The 15,254-nt window shown below is 39.5% G+C and overlaps 3 protein-coding genes across 4 annotated transcripts; 1 reads left to right on the forward strand and 2 right to left on the reverse strand.

Moving 5' to 3' along the window:
- Nucleotides 1-80: 80 nt before the first annotated feature.
- LOC143463540 (4-galactosyl-N-acetylglucosaminide 3-alpha-L-fucosyltransferase FUT6-like) lies at nt 81-7,270 on the forward strand. Its single transcript, XM_076962058.1, has 8 exons — nt 81-238; nt 311-479; nt 1,346-1,532; nt 1,635-1,823; nt 5,361-5,442; nt 5,668-5,855; nt 5,931-6,173; nt 6,261-7,270. The coding sequence occupies exons 1-8, from the start codon at nt 227-229 to the stop codon at nt 6,487-6,489; spliced, it is 1,299 nt and encodes a 432-aa protein (XP_076818173.1). The 5' UTR covers nt 81-226; the 3' UTR covers nt 6,490-7,270.
- Nucleotides 7,271-9,486: 2,216 nt separating this feature from the next.
- LOC143463542 (uncharacterized) lies at nt 9,487-12,478 on the reverse strand. Of its 2 annotated transcripts, none has more exons than XM_076962060.1 (9): nt 12,146-12,478; nt 11,934-12,076; nt 11,063-11,222; nt 10,780-10,927; nt 10,586-10,685; nt 10,425-10,508; nt 10,236-10,268; nt 10,046-10,130; nt 9,487-9,827 (listed from the first exon to the last, which is right to left on the reverse strand). In XM_076962060.1, exons 1-9 carry the CDS (start codon nt 12,243-12,245, stop codon nt 9,751-9,753), a joined length of 930 nt encoding a protein of 309 aa, XP_076818175.1. In that variant the 5' UTR covers nt 12,246-12,478; the 3' UTR covers nt 9,487-9,750. The 2 variants fall into 2 exon arrangements, with proteins under 2 accessions (XP_076818175.1, XP_076818176.1); XM_076962061.1 differs by having other exon boundaries at nt 10,592-10,685; nt 12,146-12,477.
- Nucleotides 12,479-13,304: 826 nt separating this feature from the next.
- On the reverse strand, nt 13,305-15,163 carry LOC143463543 (uncharacterized). Its single transcript, XM_076962062.1, has 8 exons — nt 14,898-15,163; nt 14,650-14,825; nt 14,424-14,571; nt 14,209-14,356; nt 14,011-14,101; nt 13,879-13,938; nt 13,653-13,803; nt 13,305-13,569 (listed from the first exon to the last, which is right to left on the reverse strand). Exons 1-8 carry the CDS (start codon nt 14,947-14,949, stop codon nt 13,493-13,495), a joined length of 903 nt encoding a protein of 300 aa, XP_076818177.1. The 5' UTR covers nt 14,950-15,163; the 3' UTR covers nt 13,305-13,492.
- Nucleotides 15,164-15,254: the final 91 nt, after the last annotated feature.

Here is a 15,254-nt window from a genome sequence, read left to right on the forward strand (position 1 = left end):
TCTCTGGTTTATTGCGCGTCAGAGTCTAAGTAATTTTGCAAACATAGGGCCAGTAGGTCTTCATAATCATGATTCATTATGGAGTGAGCCCGGCCAATCAATCAATCATGTACATGCGCTAAACCCTCTTCTTCACTCTTCCAGAAGTGTCAACGATTTGAGTTGATTTAGTTCTGTTGTTAAGCCTGCCAGGTTGTGAGTAAGGCCGCCACAGATCAGCAGCAAGATGCGGATGAAGGTATGGATTGTAATATACCTCAGATGGAGTTGCTGTTCGGTTCGCCCTCTACTGTGACTGTTTTGTTTTCAGAAAAACGGCAACTGGCTTCCTGCCAGGCACCTGAAGACGAGGAGCATATGTTTCCTGCTCTCAGTTGCGGCCATCTTCGTCGTTTCTATGTCATTGTTCAAATGGCGATATAATGACGGTTTCTTGTCACTAAGAGACGTTTTTTTTAGGTCCAAAGACGAATTTCTAAGTAAGTCGAGTCTCAACAGAGGTGCTGGCCTCGTTGTTGACTGATCAAACAAGATATGATAAGCAGGGCAACCAAAAGTCAATATGGTCAATTTTTTTTAACCTGCCCAGAATGTTATCAAACAAGCACAAAACAAATTTCAGCTTTGTACGACGTGTGGTATAGAAGTTATTAGGTCAGATAAAGTCAAAATGTTACGTTAGGTCAAAATACGATCAAATTGTTTCTTTAGGTCTTTTTTTTAGGTCAAAATCTATTAAACTTGTAATTTTGTAACCATTTTGTAATATTATTCTTCCGTTTTTCTCTTTTCTTGTACCGCAAACAATTCCAGTGCCGCAAATTTTACTTAGAACCAAAGCCACAAAGAGAGGGAAGGCTTTTCAGCGCGTTTGGTGACGTCACGATGTGACGGCATTGCATTTGAAACTGCAAGTTGTCAATCTTAATACGCAAAAACGAAAAAAAGTCAATACTAGAAAAGCATTTTGTCATTTTTAAATGCAGCTTTAGATTAGAAAGTTGCTGTAGACAGTGTAGAGACTATCAGTATAGCGTTTTTCAAAATGAGGTCAAAATTTAAACGTTTTAGGTCAAAATAAGGTCAAAATTTAAACTTTTTAGGTCAAAAAACTGGTTGCCCTAATGATAAGATATGATAAAACCAACAGCCGGCATGTGTCGTGGTGCTTGGACGATGGAAGCTTAGCGCGGCCACTGGCCCCAACATGACATGTTTATTATGGAATTCCTTCATCACGTCGTCATAGTTTAATTTTATTTGAAGTGGGACCAAAGATTACTTATGACGTAACCATAGTCACTTTTATGCTTGTGCAACATTATCACGTGATCGTTCTGCGTAGATTCGTCGAAACCCCTGATCCTGTTTTGGAACCCCCCATACCACGCCGGAAGTTGGCCCTACGTGCCCTCCACCCTCCTTTGCGGCGGCGGTTGTGATGTCACAGTGAATCGACGCTATTTAGAAAAAAGTGACGCTTTGGTGTTTTATATGAAAGCGGCAGATTCGTTGGATTTACCAAGAAAAAGGTGAACGCGAATGAACTTGACTTCAGTCCATGCGGCAAGTTCAAGGTATGAGCGCTTTGAGTCTCTTACGTCACAGTTCAAAGTGAATTGTGTCCATCGCAGACGACCTGACCAGATGTTCGTGTGGTGGTCCCATGAGAGCCCCTTCACCGTGATGCATTACTACAAGAAGTCGTTAGATGATTTCGATGGATACTTCAACGTCACAATGCACTACAGGAGTGACGCCGACATCACCGCTTCCTTCATCCCACACACGGCCCGGGACTGGTATCTCCATAGAGTTGGAAGGTTGGTCCAAGTTTCTGCCGAGTTTGTAATTTTCATTTTGAACTTATGAATATTTTGATTCTTTGCATTTTTTGCACCATCATGAAAACCAACCAATGATTGAATCAACAATTAAGGCGCGGTTCAGTCAAATGAAACACCTTTATTTCCTTTCTGTTGTTGCGTCCAGTTATTTTGTAATTGTGCAGCAACCATAGATAGAGATTTGAAATTTTTTGACTTTTTATAAAATTTATCTCATCATCAGATGGTCGTGGTTTCGTCAAACTAGTTTTTGCAGCTTTCACGCCATATTTTAGAAATTATATTAAGCAGTGGTGGAGCTAGGATTTTATGCTTGGGAAGACAGTTACGTCATCGCTAGCTAATTACGGAGAATTCCCATTCTTGCACCAAAGCAGTAGAAACACAGCGTGAATTTGATTTTTCGGGGCCATTTACCGTTCATTGGAGATTTTATTATGAACTCTTTTTATGTCTTAAAGCAAGTTATCTCTCGTTTCGAACGAATTCACGCGTCCGCCTCAAGTCTTGTATAAAGGCCGTTCTGTAGGATGACATTTGTTCACTGCGTTGCTTTCTAAGGAGATAGAATAAAAATCGGGAATGCATAGACACTAGGGATGTGCCGCGAGGAAGATTATTCTGGTTCGTGCGAACCCGAATATCATGAAGGTCGACACGAACGAATCCCGAATCTATTCGTATTGGAACCAAACAATAAAATTTCATCCAGAAGTTGTCAAGTCTTGCTTCTAAAATGACGTAATCGATAAACAAATCGCTTTCTTTCAAAAAATAGTGTTTAAAAAGCGATCGAAAAAGCAAAATCGTTAGGAAAACGATCTTCATTGTAAGTACTGCTGACTCTAGTTTAGCAATATCGGGAAACTACATCATTATTTTCAACGAAAGTCAGTAAATTGATAAGTAATACTGTATTCGGGTTCGCCATTGTTGGTATTCGTGTTCGCCCGAATCTTCCATAAAGGCGATATTCGGCGAATCTATTCGGGTTTGGGTTCGTATCGGCCCATCCCTAATAGGCACCGACCCACGTTAGCACAAACGTCATTATTGCATCATTATTGCATCATTATGCAGCATTATTGCATCTTTATGCATTTTATGTATCGTTTTATTGCAAATCTGAAGTCCTGGATCAAATCCTATCTAATATTAGTAAAAACGTCGGTTAACCGCTTAAAGGAATAAATCAGATTATGGCAAAAAGTTTTGTCTCAGTCGCTGCTTTCATTTAACTAACCGCGTATCCTCGTGAGCAAAATTTTCCAACGATAAACATTTGTAAGTCACGTGTTTCGTGACACAATAACTCATTTTTCTTTTAAATTCGTTGCTGGTTTTCTTCCTGCAGAATAAATGACAAAATAATCGCAACGTGTCGTCATAAACGCCATTATCATCATTTGCCAAATCGCGTCCGCTTTTGTTTTGTCTGTTGCACTTCGCGTATGATGACGTCATAATTTGGCACCTTTGCAAATCGTCATACTGCACAGCGCGGTCAACCAAGTTTGATGGATCCCTGCGCACGCCACAAGGGAGTAGGGCCCTTGTTATTCTTAGCGGTATGCATTGCCACCCTTGTTGCTTAGTGTCCACATAAGCAGCAAAGACGCCTTTTGCGAAGAAAAAGTTAAGCTGCAGCCGAGGCCTTGTTAATATAAAGCATTCGTTTTAAAACAAGGTTGAACAACAGACCAAGCCAGACACTTTATTTAAATCCTCATTGTCATTGATAAACCAACATTTTATCCTGATTTTTGTTTTGTAAAGGACCTTAATTAAACAGCGCAGGTGCAACGACTTTCATTAGAATTCAAAATGCACCAAACTTAAATATTAATGATTAATCAACGCTGCGATGTTAAGTTACGTTCAATGACAGCCAAAGCGATTTTCAATTATGTCGACAGTCAATGATTTTTACCAACATGTCAAACAGACTTTATATCGATTAGTTTGTAAATGAATTTTTTTGATTTTGTTGTTATAACCATAAAGACATGTCCATTGTGCTCGTCGCACGAGCGCCATTTCAACCGATCCGACAAAATGTTTTAACCGCACTCGGTTGCTATCTCCATTGTATTACCTCGGGTCATATACGGTCTGTTCCGGCCCTGATAGTTTTGTTTTTGTAAGGCTTATACGCCGGTCTATATGGAACATATGGGTTTATCTTGTAGTGAAGTTTGTGTGACTTTGTTTGTGTTTTGTAGAGTACGCAATCGTCTGTTCACGGTGAAGCTTATTTATAGAGCAGACCGCTAAAACGCATATAACGGGTAATCACATAAAAATATCGGACAAAATTGGTGTGCAATATCAGTAAGCTACTTGATATAAATACTTGAAGTAGCTACTTGATATAAATATAGTAAGCTACTGATAATATAAATGAAAGCTACTGATACGATTATCCAAACTCGTCTGTATCTAAATATCCTTTAAATAACTTATAAGCCTGTTGCTCATGGACACTTATTTCTAGTGGCACACTATAGCACGTAAAATGGCATTTACACCACAGCTTGGGTGTATGCAAAGTTGAGTAAAAATAAATGATGATTAAAGCGACCTTGACGTTAGATTGTTGAAGACGTCGATGGTTCAAGAATAACGTCATCATTTTGGCGGAATCTGAGATCACCTTTTTGGCTGAAACATGTTGTAGTTTTTCATATTTTATGAAAGCAATTTTCCAAAATTTTACCACTGGCACACTCTCCAAATGCGGTTTGAGCAACATGCGTCGCACTGACCTAGTTTTTCAAAGGTGTTTTCCCACTACTCTATGAGGTCATAATTTCATGTTGCATTGTTACGTTCCGATGTAATATTGTTCTTTGACATTGGCCGAATAGTGACAAGTGTTTCGTAAGAAGAGAATTGCAGTTTATATTTACGAGTGTTAATTCAGTTCCAATACGCCATGAACCCTTAATCTAATTGTGCGAAACTAAACCACTGCATCACAGACCACTGATCATCAAGATATTTTTTGATTTTGTGGTTTCCTCTTCACGCGCTCAAGACGTGGCGGTTTGTTCATCTTAAGATTGTGAAGAGCACTTGAGCGGTTTAAGGGGCAGAGCTCTCCACAAACGCGCCTTATCCTGTTGTTCGCGAGCGGTCCATGGGCCTGTTAAGATGTGGAGAGAAAATTAATAAAAACCGCGCTTGAGCACGAACTGCAAGATTAAACTTTATTCTTTACATAGACATCTTTCACCAAAGTTATTGGTCGCGCATTCCCTTGCAAAAAAAAAGAGCAAAATGCGGACAAATTTTACAGTTAAAGATATTTTTGCTTCAACTGTAAGGTTTGCGCTACATATCACTGGACGCTGGTATCGGAAGTCTATGAAACTAAGCCTTGGAATCTGCCAACGCTTAGAACGCGTCGGAAACGTTTATGTTCTACAGATTCTCGAAATTATTTCAAATGCCGGTCAAGCATACGCGATGACTTCAAAATATATGCTAAAAAATCTTCTCATTACGTCACAGGAAGGCTGAGTCAACGTTGGAAGAGTTGCCATTGGTTACCAGCGAGAAAGAGTTTGAGAGGATGTTTGATGAACTGATGAAGGTATCTGGACACTTCGTATGTTTTCTACGTCACAGACATGGCTCTGTGAGCTCATCTGTTTAAAGCGGCCCGATATCATATCAATTATTCATCGATCGTCACGTTCAACTTGTTCCCGTCCTCCGTTTGTGACGAAACAATTGAAGCCATTTCCGGCGCCTTATTTTGTGTGACTTGCACTTTCAATTTTTTGACGTCATAACTAGTTGAGGCTGCGTCATTCAGGTGAAGTCAGGCGGAACGTCCTGGGTCGCCAGCGACTGCAATGATGTTGCCGGCGCCACCAAGCGGCTACAGCTGGTTAATGAAATTGAAAAGAAAGGAAATTACGTCATCGATCGCTACGGAAGGTGCGGAATAAGAGAGATTCCCCTAAATGGTTCCATACTTTATGATTTGTTGCGAACCTACAGGTATGCTCCGCGCCAATGAGGTGGAATGCTTGAAAGCAACCAAGTTCTTGTGACAATTTGTTTTTAACTTTCCAGATTTTACCTCGCGTTCGAAAATGCGCAATCGTGCAAAGATTACATATCAGAGAAGTTCTGGTACAACGCTCTCTATACAGGGGCTGTCCCCATCGTGTGGGGTCCAACCAAGGCCGACGTCGAAAGAGTGGCGCCCCCTAATTCCTTTATACACGTCGATGATTTCGATGGAGATTGGACACGCCTGGCCAACTATCTGCGAAGTCTCGAAGCAGACGTGGATGCATACAAGGAATACTTCCGGTGAGATGCTCTGTGACGTATTTTGCATGAGTCTGATTCGAAAAGTCCGCTTCATTGTGAGGTAATTATTACGCCATAATGTCGTAGATGGTGGACAATGAAGGGTTTTTTCCCCATCTACAAACTAAGACAACCTGATGACGTCAGAGATATTGTGACGGACAACGCGTGCCACTTCGAAACTAACGGGATGTGTCACTTGTGCAAGAAGCTCAACGAGAATCGACACAAGAAGAGTTACAAGGTCGTTAGGAGTCTTAGCGATCATTTCTATGGACCGGAGATCTTTCGCTGCTTCAAACCAAATATTTGTTGACGCGGTTGAGACAGTGACGTCACATGAAGTGTTCAATTTCCGCCAGAGCAGTGGATTGTGATTATATTTTGCTGGTTGTCCACCGGTACTGTAGTAATGAAGTCAGTGTTGACAACTCCTCGAAAAAACAGGTTTCTTTCGGTGTTCCTTTCTGTCTATAACCCTGCGCTTTCTTTCGTGTCGTCTACGTCATCATCCTGGTGGTAGACCCATTTTTATATTTACCATGTGTTGTCCGGGCAACAATTTTTCCTTCTAAAAATGCATTAAGTCATATTCTTTGAAAAATTTCATATTTTTTTAAATCCTTTCGTAACAGTTTTCAACGATTAGATCAGCTGAAATTTCTGTTCAATGAAGATTGTTTGACAATTGGATTTATGCCGGGAAAGTGCATTCAAATGCTTCTTACATTTTAATTCTTCACCGTCGTTGTTTTTGTAGAAGTCTAACTGCTAATGTGAATTTCGCCCCATTTATGTGATTTATCCGCTACAGCGTGCAATTAAGATTTCATTATGCTGAGCTGCTGAAATTATTGACACTTGCCAAAGGCGCCGCCACAGTATGGCGCCAACTCCTTGCAGATTGGTCAAACAAGAATGAATACGCTCATAAATAACATGTAGCCTACGCAATTGTGACTAGAACACTTTTTACTTTATCTTTGCACGTCGTAGAGAGTCGGGCTGGCTGAGATTGCAAACCGCTCGTTTTTGTTTGTAGCGCTTGCTAAGTTGCTATTGCTTCCGTGATTAACCAATAAAGTTGCTTTCATCGATCGGACTGTGCAAGGCGGGAGACCAGCAAGGCGCTTTAAAGATGTTTTGGTGTCTGGTTGAAAATGAACCAGCGCCTCTAGTCATGTTAAGGAGTCTGTACGACATCGGCCATATTCGAGGGCGACTTGTAACCGTTTATTAATATTACTCTTTGGCTATGTTTTGATTTAAGACCAACTTGTTTCTAGATCGCCTCTCACTTTGATATGCAATAGATTTATAGATGTCTATGGCATTTTTGTCCTCGAACCCTGGCCACATTTGCCCGTCTGATTTGTGGAAATTATTTTCATAACTTCTAATATGTTTGCGACCACTTGCGTCCGTACACCCCCCCCCCTCCCCCAATCAAAGGCAAAATGGGCGAGTGTTGAGGTAATGACTCTTGATCCTGCCGAAGAGTAACATGAATTAACTGTTCACAATGCACGTGACATGCTGTGCTGGAATAAATAGAAATTTCAATGAAGTTGTTTGAATTGAATGGTAGGCTTGGTAGCCATTCGTCTGGCTGCAACAGTGTCAGAATGCAATGGAATGAATCTTCCATACGTCCGCATATTTACCATACTTGCTGATTTTAACTGTTTTTTTATGACCCTGACGGGAAAGTACGGCAGTTTTTGGAGGGGAATCGTGCGTGCTAATACTGCAACATGCCAATTTTGGTTCTAGTGCAGAAGTTTGCAACCACAAGATGCTGTTGCGTCCTAGCCCCTAGCTACCCAAATTATGACGTCATGTGGTTGTTCAATTCATGACTTTTGCACTAGACCTCAAATTTTGGTGTGATGACGTCCGCTGGACCATCAGCAGTTCTATATTTACTGTATTATGAATCGGAGTGATGACGGAAACGTTCACCATGCAAGTATCTCACTTTCCACTATAGTAGGCTGTATTTGTAGGTTGTTTTACTAGATGCAGAATTCCGGTTATTATTAGGGTGCTTGGTACGGTACTAGGCTAGGATGTTCTGCAGCCTGCCATAGTGGATACATGGCAACTGCACCCTCGAGAAATTTTAATACCGGTGATGTGCTTGGTCTAGGTGCAGCCTTGTGTCAACTTTAGGAAAAGGTGCATTTACTTTTGCTTTTTTTGTCTTTGTTAGTGAACACAGTGTTGCCCGTTTTTATATATCGCACGTGTGCTGCCAAAATTGGGGGTCCGCAGTGTTTTTTGAGCAGGTATTGCAAAATGTACCTAGTGCATCGTTTTGAATTGCCACTCTGCATCCCTTCAGAATCCAGCTCTTGTTGAAAAGTGCCGAAAATTTTCCAGTTTAGGATAATTCACAATAAACAAACAGCTGAACTAGGCAAATTTTGTTGTTTAAACATTAATTTATCGTAAATGAACAAAGAATTACATAACACTTCATTACATGCTGTCACAAAAAAATTTTTTTCTCTGAAGGCACCATGTCTCATAAAACGTATGTTGTCTGGATGCAAGCAGTAAAATCATTTTATCCTTCATCAATGATTAATTAACATTGGTTCCATCAGCATCACATTTGGCTTAAACCTATATGGCACTTAACTTAGCAACAACAGGTTAATTGGGAGGATTTTCTAAGTTTGTGGTGACTGTGTTTTCATCTTTTGTATCATGATATTCCACCCAGGCCAGATGCTGGGGCATGAATCGAACAGCCATTGCGTTGTGCTGCCATCCAAAACCATGTATTGCATCATGAGAACCTCTACACCCACTGATAATTAATAAACAAAGAAAAGTTGGTTGCTTAAACACCAATTTATGATAAATAAACTTCAGTGCACACCATCACGCCAAAATTTGTGTTTTCGCACGCACAATTTCTTATTAAAACCTGCCGTACTTTCCTGTCGCGTGCATTAGGAGACTGAAGCTTGAAGGAATTGGAATGAGTAGAATTAATACGGCTTAGTGCTCATGGTTCATATGCACCGGTGGCACAAGCATGGGGATCCCCCCTCCCTAACTCGGGATCCGTGTGTGACGTCATAGTCCAGTATTTTGTACCTGCTGCTTTCTTGTATATTCTAGTATAAATTGTTTTATAATGTGTATGTTGATGTCTATAATATCTATGTTGCAACAACAATTAAATTGACGGATGCAATACATGATGACACGTCTTTCTGAGCTTTGTTAGGGCAACATTTGGAATTTTGCCTATGGGCTGATTACGCACTTTGCTCGAATCAATCATCAAACATAAGTGAAGTCTCTTTTATAAAACTTTATTTGAACTTTGATGTACAAATCACAAAAACGATGTTCATGTTGTATGTACACATAATAAAAGCATATTCACAGATTACATTTCTTTCTGAATATAGCATACCAGATTTAGAAAAGTACTCTTTGTAAATCAGGTTTTTAGCCAAATCTTTTGTTGTTACAACTACAAAATTTGAAGAATGTTTGTTTAAGAAAAATGGGGACATTTTCAACGTCAGAATATTGTTGTTGAAGTGACGATGTTTCTTCAGAACAAGATGGAATTGTTCACGCAGCTATTCAGGTAATACCTCTCAAGGAAACACCTTTTGATATTTTTCATGCCTGTGGTAAAACACAGTGTTCAGTTTATTATGTTTAACGTGTTTTTCATTGACTAGGTTGGCAGTATTATAAATGTTAACACTACAATGACAAACAATTTTTCCTCATAACTCTATTTGCTGAAACTAGAAACGAACATGATTGTGTATTTTGCCTTGAAATAATGCAGCTGTCACGTTGATCTTACAACGTTTGAAGTCATTGGAGCATTTGCTTACCTCTGAACTTGGAGCATTTGTAAATATATTTTCCTGTTTTTTGTCTTTTCATGCAGAAGTATTCTTGTTGTGAATACCTTCTCTTCTGCAATAATACGTTCAAACTCGATAGCATCGATCATTTAACTACATCGGTTATATGATGTATATTTCTGATTTTCTGTATATATCTAAGTACATATCTTCTTACCAGACTTGCTCCAATTCTGATTCCATCTGTGTCCTAAAAAGTTGAAATAATAGTTTTAAGAAAACCCATATCTACATAATCAATGCCGGCTGTTACGTGGAGTTCAACTTTCCAGCTGTTGGCCATGCTGTATACATATCCAATTATCTATATTGTTGGACATATACATTTACAACAACAAACTTGTACCATGTATATCGGCAGATCTGTATCTTCAAGCCCGCCTTCTTCTCTTTGAAAGAAACTGACAAGCTCGTCGATCCCGTAATAGCACTGTCAAGAATTTATTGCATTAATTTTGCTTTAAGTCCCATAAAGGCAAGCTTTGAAATTATGACCGGTCCAAGTACATTTACTTCAGCATCAGCCGCGTCCCAGTCAAAACAAAGAGCTTCCAACTTGCTCCGAGGAATGCAGAGATTGTTTATCGCAGTCCTCCAATGCCGGTCCCTTCACAACATAGAAAATAAAAGTCGCCTTGTACCCTGACCACTCAACGAAAATATAATGCGTCGAGAATTGTTGTTATGTGATGTTTATTTACCCTGCGCATGAGACTCGTGTCTTGTTCATGTTCACCGGGATGTATTCAGGCAACTTGCAGTCGAAAGTGCAGTCTGTTGCATCACAATTACGATTAACAAGCTCATTGACAACTCTGCATGGAGGTCTGTCGTGTGCTCGTGGACGACCTGTTGAATATTCAACGTAACATGTTTATATGTTATTTGCTCACGTCCTTTTAGGAAAGTTTTATTGGCATAGAAATATCATTTAGATAATTGTTTTGTAAGAGGAAAGATGCAAATCAATGACGAGGCACTGACTAAGTTTTTTATAATTTCCCAGGATCCTTGAACCGGCTGAAGATGGAATTGAAATTCTGACGATTTGCACCGGACTCTCGATGTCCGACTGGAAACTTTCTTCTCCCAGGATTGAGTGAAAAATTTGGAAGTCGCTTGTTGGTTCCGCCTTTGTCTCTATCTGAGGTATTTAAGTCAAAGTGTCATCACTTTAGTACTGGGGCAGGGATTGGGAATCAGCAACCCCTGTCCCTGTGTGCCACTTGTAACATAGTAATCTAAACCAAACCTAAATCTTCCTTCTAATCTTAATCTAACTTTAATTAAACCCAAAAGAAATAACAAAATATCAATTCTTTTTTACCCATTTTTCTAACCTAACAACAAACCTATCTTTAACAACGGGCTGTGTGACCTACTTACGGTGAAATAGTCGCTCTCTATAAGAAATTAAGCGTATGATTTATCATTGTCTTAGACTAACACTGTCTTAAACTTGCAACTTTGTTGCTGTTTGCTTTGTCTTTTTGTGTGGATTGCAGCAGACTTGTAAAGCTGCAAATATTTATGGAAATCTGCTCTTAAATGCCAAATGACTGCATTTGAGATTATTACAATGATTAATGATCAAATAACATGTCTGTTTGCTGACTATTCAAATCAGATTGTACAAAAACAAAATTTTTTGTCGCTCTAAGTCATTAACAATTCGTAAACTGGTCAATTGCGTTTAAAAGGTTCCCAATCCCTGCTTTAGTAGATATCCATAGAAATAAAAACCTTACTTAAAGAACTATTTGAAGTGATTAAGCTTAAAATTAATGTCTTAGTTTTGTGTAAATTTTCAAGGTTTTTGCTGCAATATTTCAGCACACAAACAGAGCATTCTTACCACAAGAGGTTGCTGAGTGCGAGCTGCAATTCTCAGACGAAGGTTCTCCCCGTGAGCAAGGTTGAAGGTCAGATGACTTGTTGGACAGTTGTTTATCCTCCTGATCACACCACGATTGTTAAACATTTGCTTGCGGCACCGATCTGCGTTGGAAGGCAAGTTGTTTGTGCATTTGTGTCTCCTTGCAAATATTTAATCACACATCTGCTTACGTTCTGTTCTCCCCTGCCACCTCCCTTGTGGCCTGGAACTCACACTCAAAATAAAAAACATCAAAAGTGCAGGGAAAGCCAACTTTATTGGAGCTGTCATTTTGTACTTCTTCACAACAAGCAATCAATTCAAGTTTTAAAAAAATTACTTCAAACTTTTGTCTGAATAAATGAAATTGTAACTTCCCTGGCTTGCTTTAAATTGTCAGAACAATAACAGTGAATTCATGAACTGACGGTTTCTGAGTAAGCTCTTGCACCATACCTTGTCCAAACAAGTTCTTCTTTTATTGCCTGTGGTCACGGTTTATAACCTTGCTCGTAAATGGTGAAATAATAAAATTGCTTTAAGTGTTCTTTGTTGGCAAAAATTCACGCTTGTTTTGGTCTTAGTCATGCGGAACGTTCTCATCTGTCTGTGGCACAACCATGAGAATGTTGCTTACCTCCCTGCTCAATCTTCATATGTTACTGCTCAGGTTTTACTAAAAAGTTTTTCTGAAATCACTTCCATGTGACTAATGATGTAATTTATTTTTTTTCTGATTCATGTTTGTTTTATCTTGTTTTGTTTCTTTGTTTGCTGACTCAGCAAGCTGCTATGGTTTTACTTTCTCCCACATGACCATATAAGGAAACAACTTGTTTGAGTTTGTTTGTTTGTGAAATTTTCTTGATTTCTTGCTTATGTTTGTGCACATTCAAGTTAAATACATGGTCTGTGTATGCTGTAGAAATGCAATATTTTTATGGATAGATTGTTCTGATCTCTTTTTTAGATTATAATTTACATGGTGCTATTTCTGTTTTCTAGATTAAGGCAGCACAATTATGATGAAAGAAGCAATTTTGATGCAACAGAGAGATTTAAAGTGGCTGCAAGTTTTTTTCAATTCATCTTTGCCATGTCTGCGACGATCAAGTCCATAGAAAATGTGCCTGACGCTTGACTTGCCTTCAGCAGAATTGTGCTCTTTGATTTAAAGGTAAACTGCTTTCATTTTTTTCATATGTCCATTATTTTTTTAGAGTTTATATGATTTCTCCGGTGCAGAATCCATAAACTTGTGGTTTTGTTCAATCATGTCTACTTAGTGTTTTTTGATGATTATTATCGTCTCTACCCTGTCATGTCTCCAGAGTTTTCAACAAATTTCGTTATCAATAATTTATTTGAAATTTCAATAGAATTACAGATTCAAGTTTTATAAAAATAAAGATAAGTTTCACAGATTTGAGAAAAAAGGTTTTGTGTACCAGCCACAAAGCGATCAAGTGTTATATATGGGCTTCATCTTTCATTGCATATGTCTTTCAACATGTGCATCCATCAGAAAATTTGCAAACTTACGCAATAAAGTCTGTGACATCACAGACCTGCAATATTCTGCGACAGATGAAACACGGGAAGCGATGGTCTTTGACTGAAACAGAAAATTGTCTTAGTTTGAATTCGTCGCTTTGCAAACTGATATTTTGCTTTTCAATGAAATTTTTTGTTACTTACTCCTATGCAAGCCGCATTCCGGCACAAGCAGCTGTCGACTTTCCGGGTCGCGGTTGCACGCTTTCACGTCTCTGCAGATCTGTAGATCAAGATTATCGAATCTTCTTGAGAGTCTTCCCCCAGTCTTGTTGCTCACCACGCCCACATAGTCCTGCAAGATCATAGACGAGCTCTTTATAACCTCTGCAATTTCTTGATCAATGTTCATGCAGGGATTTGTGCTCACCTTTGGGTTGTATTTCTCGAAGAACATGATGGTGAGTTCTTGCACATTGTACGGGCAGTTCTGATCAAATGGAATTTGTTATGTTTTAATTCATAGTTGTTTGGTGCACGATGGCAACAAATTGACGCTTACCGGGTTGGTTCCTGGCTGGTAGCAGAGTCGCTCGATTTCGATGAGGCTTACACATTGTGCTTCACGCTTCACCGACCACTGCTGGTTCGCTCTGAAATAAAAAGAAAATTCTGCTTTTACTTTACGTAGTCGGGCGATTCATGGATTTGAGGTAGTTTGGCTGGAAATTGGATCAAGGGAAGTTGTCGGTAGACTTACCGACATGTTGCTCTGATGTCACTTGCATTCAGGTGTCTTGGAAAGTATTCGGGTGAATTGCATTGAAACTGACATCGAGAGTAGCGTCGATAACCGCACGTGCAGTTGCCCTCTGTCAGCTCAGGACCAGGCAGTGGACACAGAAACACTGGAAGTTGGCAATTTTAAAAAAGAGTTCTCAATCATTCCCCCCCTTTCATTTGACGACATCTCACCTTGATAACTCGCCTTCAGTTCTCCTTTCATCTCCTTCATTATCAACTTCACGAAATTGTAGATCGATGGCACCGTGACCTCTTGACCTTCCTCTCTCACAATTGCGATCCTCACCCATCGGCTGTGATGTCTCTCCTTTGCGATGACCTGTCGTTTGATCACTTTGTTGGTTGTTGATCTCATTTTTAAGTTCCGATTCTAGTGTTAAGACCTGTACAATTTTACCTTCACAAGGTTGTCTCCGATGTCCAATTTGTTAAAAACCATCTTCAGTGATTCTGAGTCCCTTGTCCGAATCACCCATTTATACCATGCCCGACACTCAATGCCGCCATTTTGTGGTGGGAATTGAAGTTTTCCTTTAGGTGGTAGGTGGCGCTCCAGGCACGGTGTTAGTTGAGCTGCAGCAAAGAAAGCATTGAATTGGTGGAATTCGATTTAAAGATCTCTCACACGAAGAATTTCCTGCTCACCTGCCGTGCTTAGAGTTGCGAAGAAAACTAGAAGAGAAATTGATTTCATCATTTTTTATTAATAATTTAAGTAAAACTTTGCTTAAAGTTTCTGAGAGAATAATGGTGTCATGTCAGTGAATTTTAAGTTTTTAACTGCTGGTTTTTTTCCAAGATTTCTACATTTGTCGGCCATTGTTGACAGATTTTGTCTCCAGGCCTCTGATAACTTCGTGTCATCTCTAATACTTCCTGCCCATGCTTCCTTCTCCCGGCTTCTGGCCTCATGTCATGAAGTGACCTTATTTAAATAACCGCCGACCGCCTCGGGCCTTTTTTCCCTTATTGAGAAAATCTATATTTATGACAAGATAATGT

Source organism: Clavelina lepadiformis, chromosome 6 (genome assembly GCF_947623445.1).
Source record: "Clavelina lepadiformis chromosome 6, kaClaLepa1.1, whole genome shotgun sequence".
NCBI classification, from domain to species: Eukaryota; Metazoa; Chordata; class Ascidiacea; order Aplousobranchia; family Clavelinidae; genus Clavelina; species Clavelina lepadiformis.

Bases quoted from the DNA above. Each gene is read 5' to 3' on its own strand.
- LOC143463540 (XM_076962058.1), top strand. The intron at 5,443-5,667 runs GTATCTGGACAC...TGCGTCATTCAG, and splicing joins TGTTTGATGAACTGATGAAG to GTGAAGTCAGGCGGAACGTC. The intron at 5,856-5,930 runs GTATGCTCCGCG...TTAACTTTCCAG, and splicing joins GATTTGTTGCGAACCTACAG to ATTTTACCTCGCGTTCGAAA.
- LOC143463542 (XM_076962060.1), bottom strand. From the start codon at position 12,245: ATGACAGCTCCAATAAAGTTGGCTTTCCCTGCACTTTTGATGTTTTTT. The intron at 12,077-12,145 runs GTAAGCAGATGT...CTTCCAACGCAG, and splicing joins GTGGCAGGGGAGAACAGAAC to ATCGGTGCCGCAAGCAAATG. The intron at 10,686-10,779 runs GTAAATAAACAT...TATGTTGTGAAG, and splicing joins ACACGAGTCTCATGCGCAGG to GGACCGGCATTGGAGGACTG.
- LOC143463543 (XM_076962062.1), bottom strand. From the start codon at position 14,949: ATGATGAAATCAATTTCTCTTCTAGTTTTCTTCGCAACTCTAAGCACG. The intron at 14,357-14,423 runs GTGAGATGTCGT...GCCAACTTCCAG, and splicing joins ACTGAAGGCGAGTTATCAAG to TGTTTCTGTGTCCACTGCCT. The intron at 13,939-14,010 runs GTAAGCGTCAAT...CCATTTGATCAG, and splicing joins ACCAGCCAGGAACCAACCCG to AACTGCCCGTACAATGTGCA.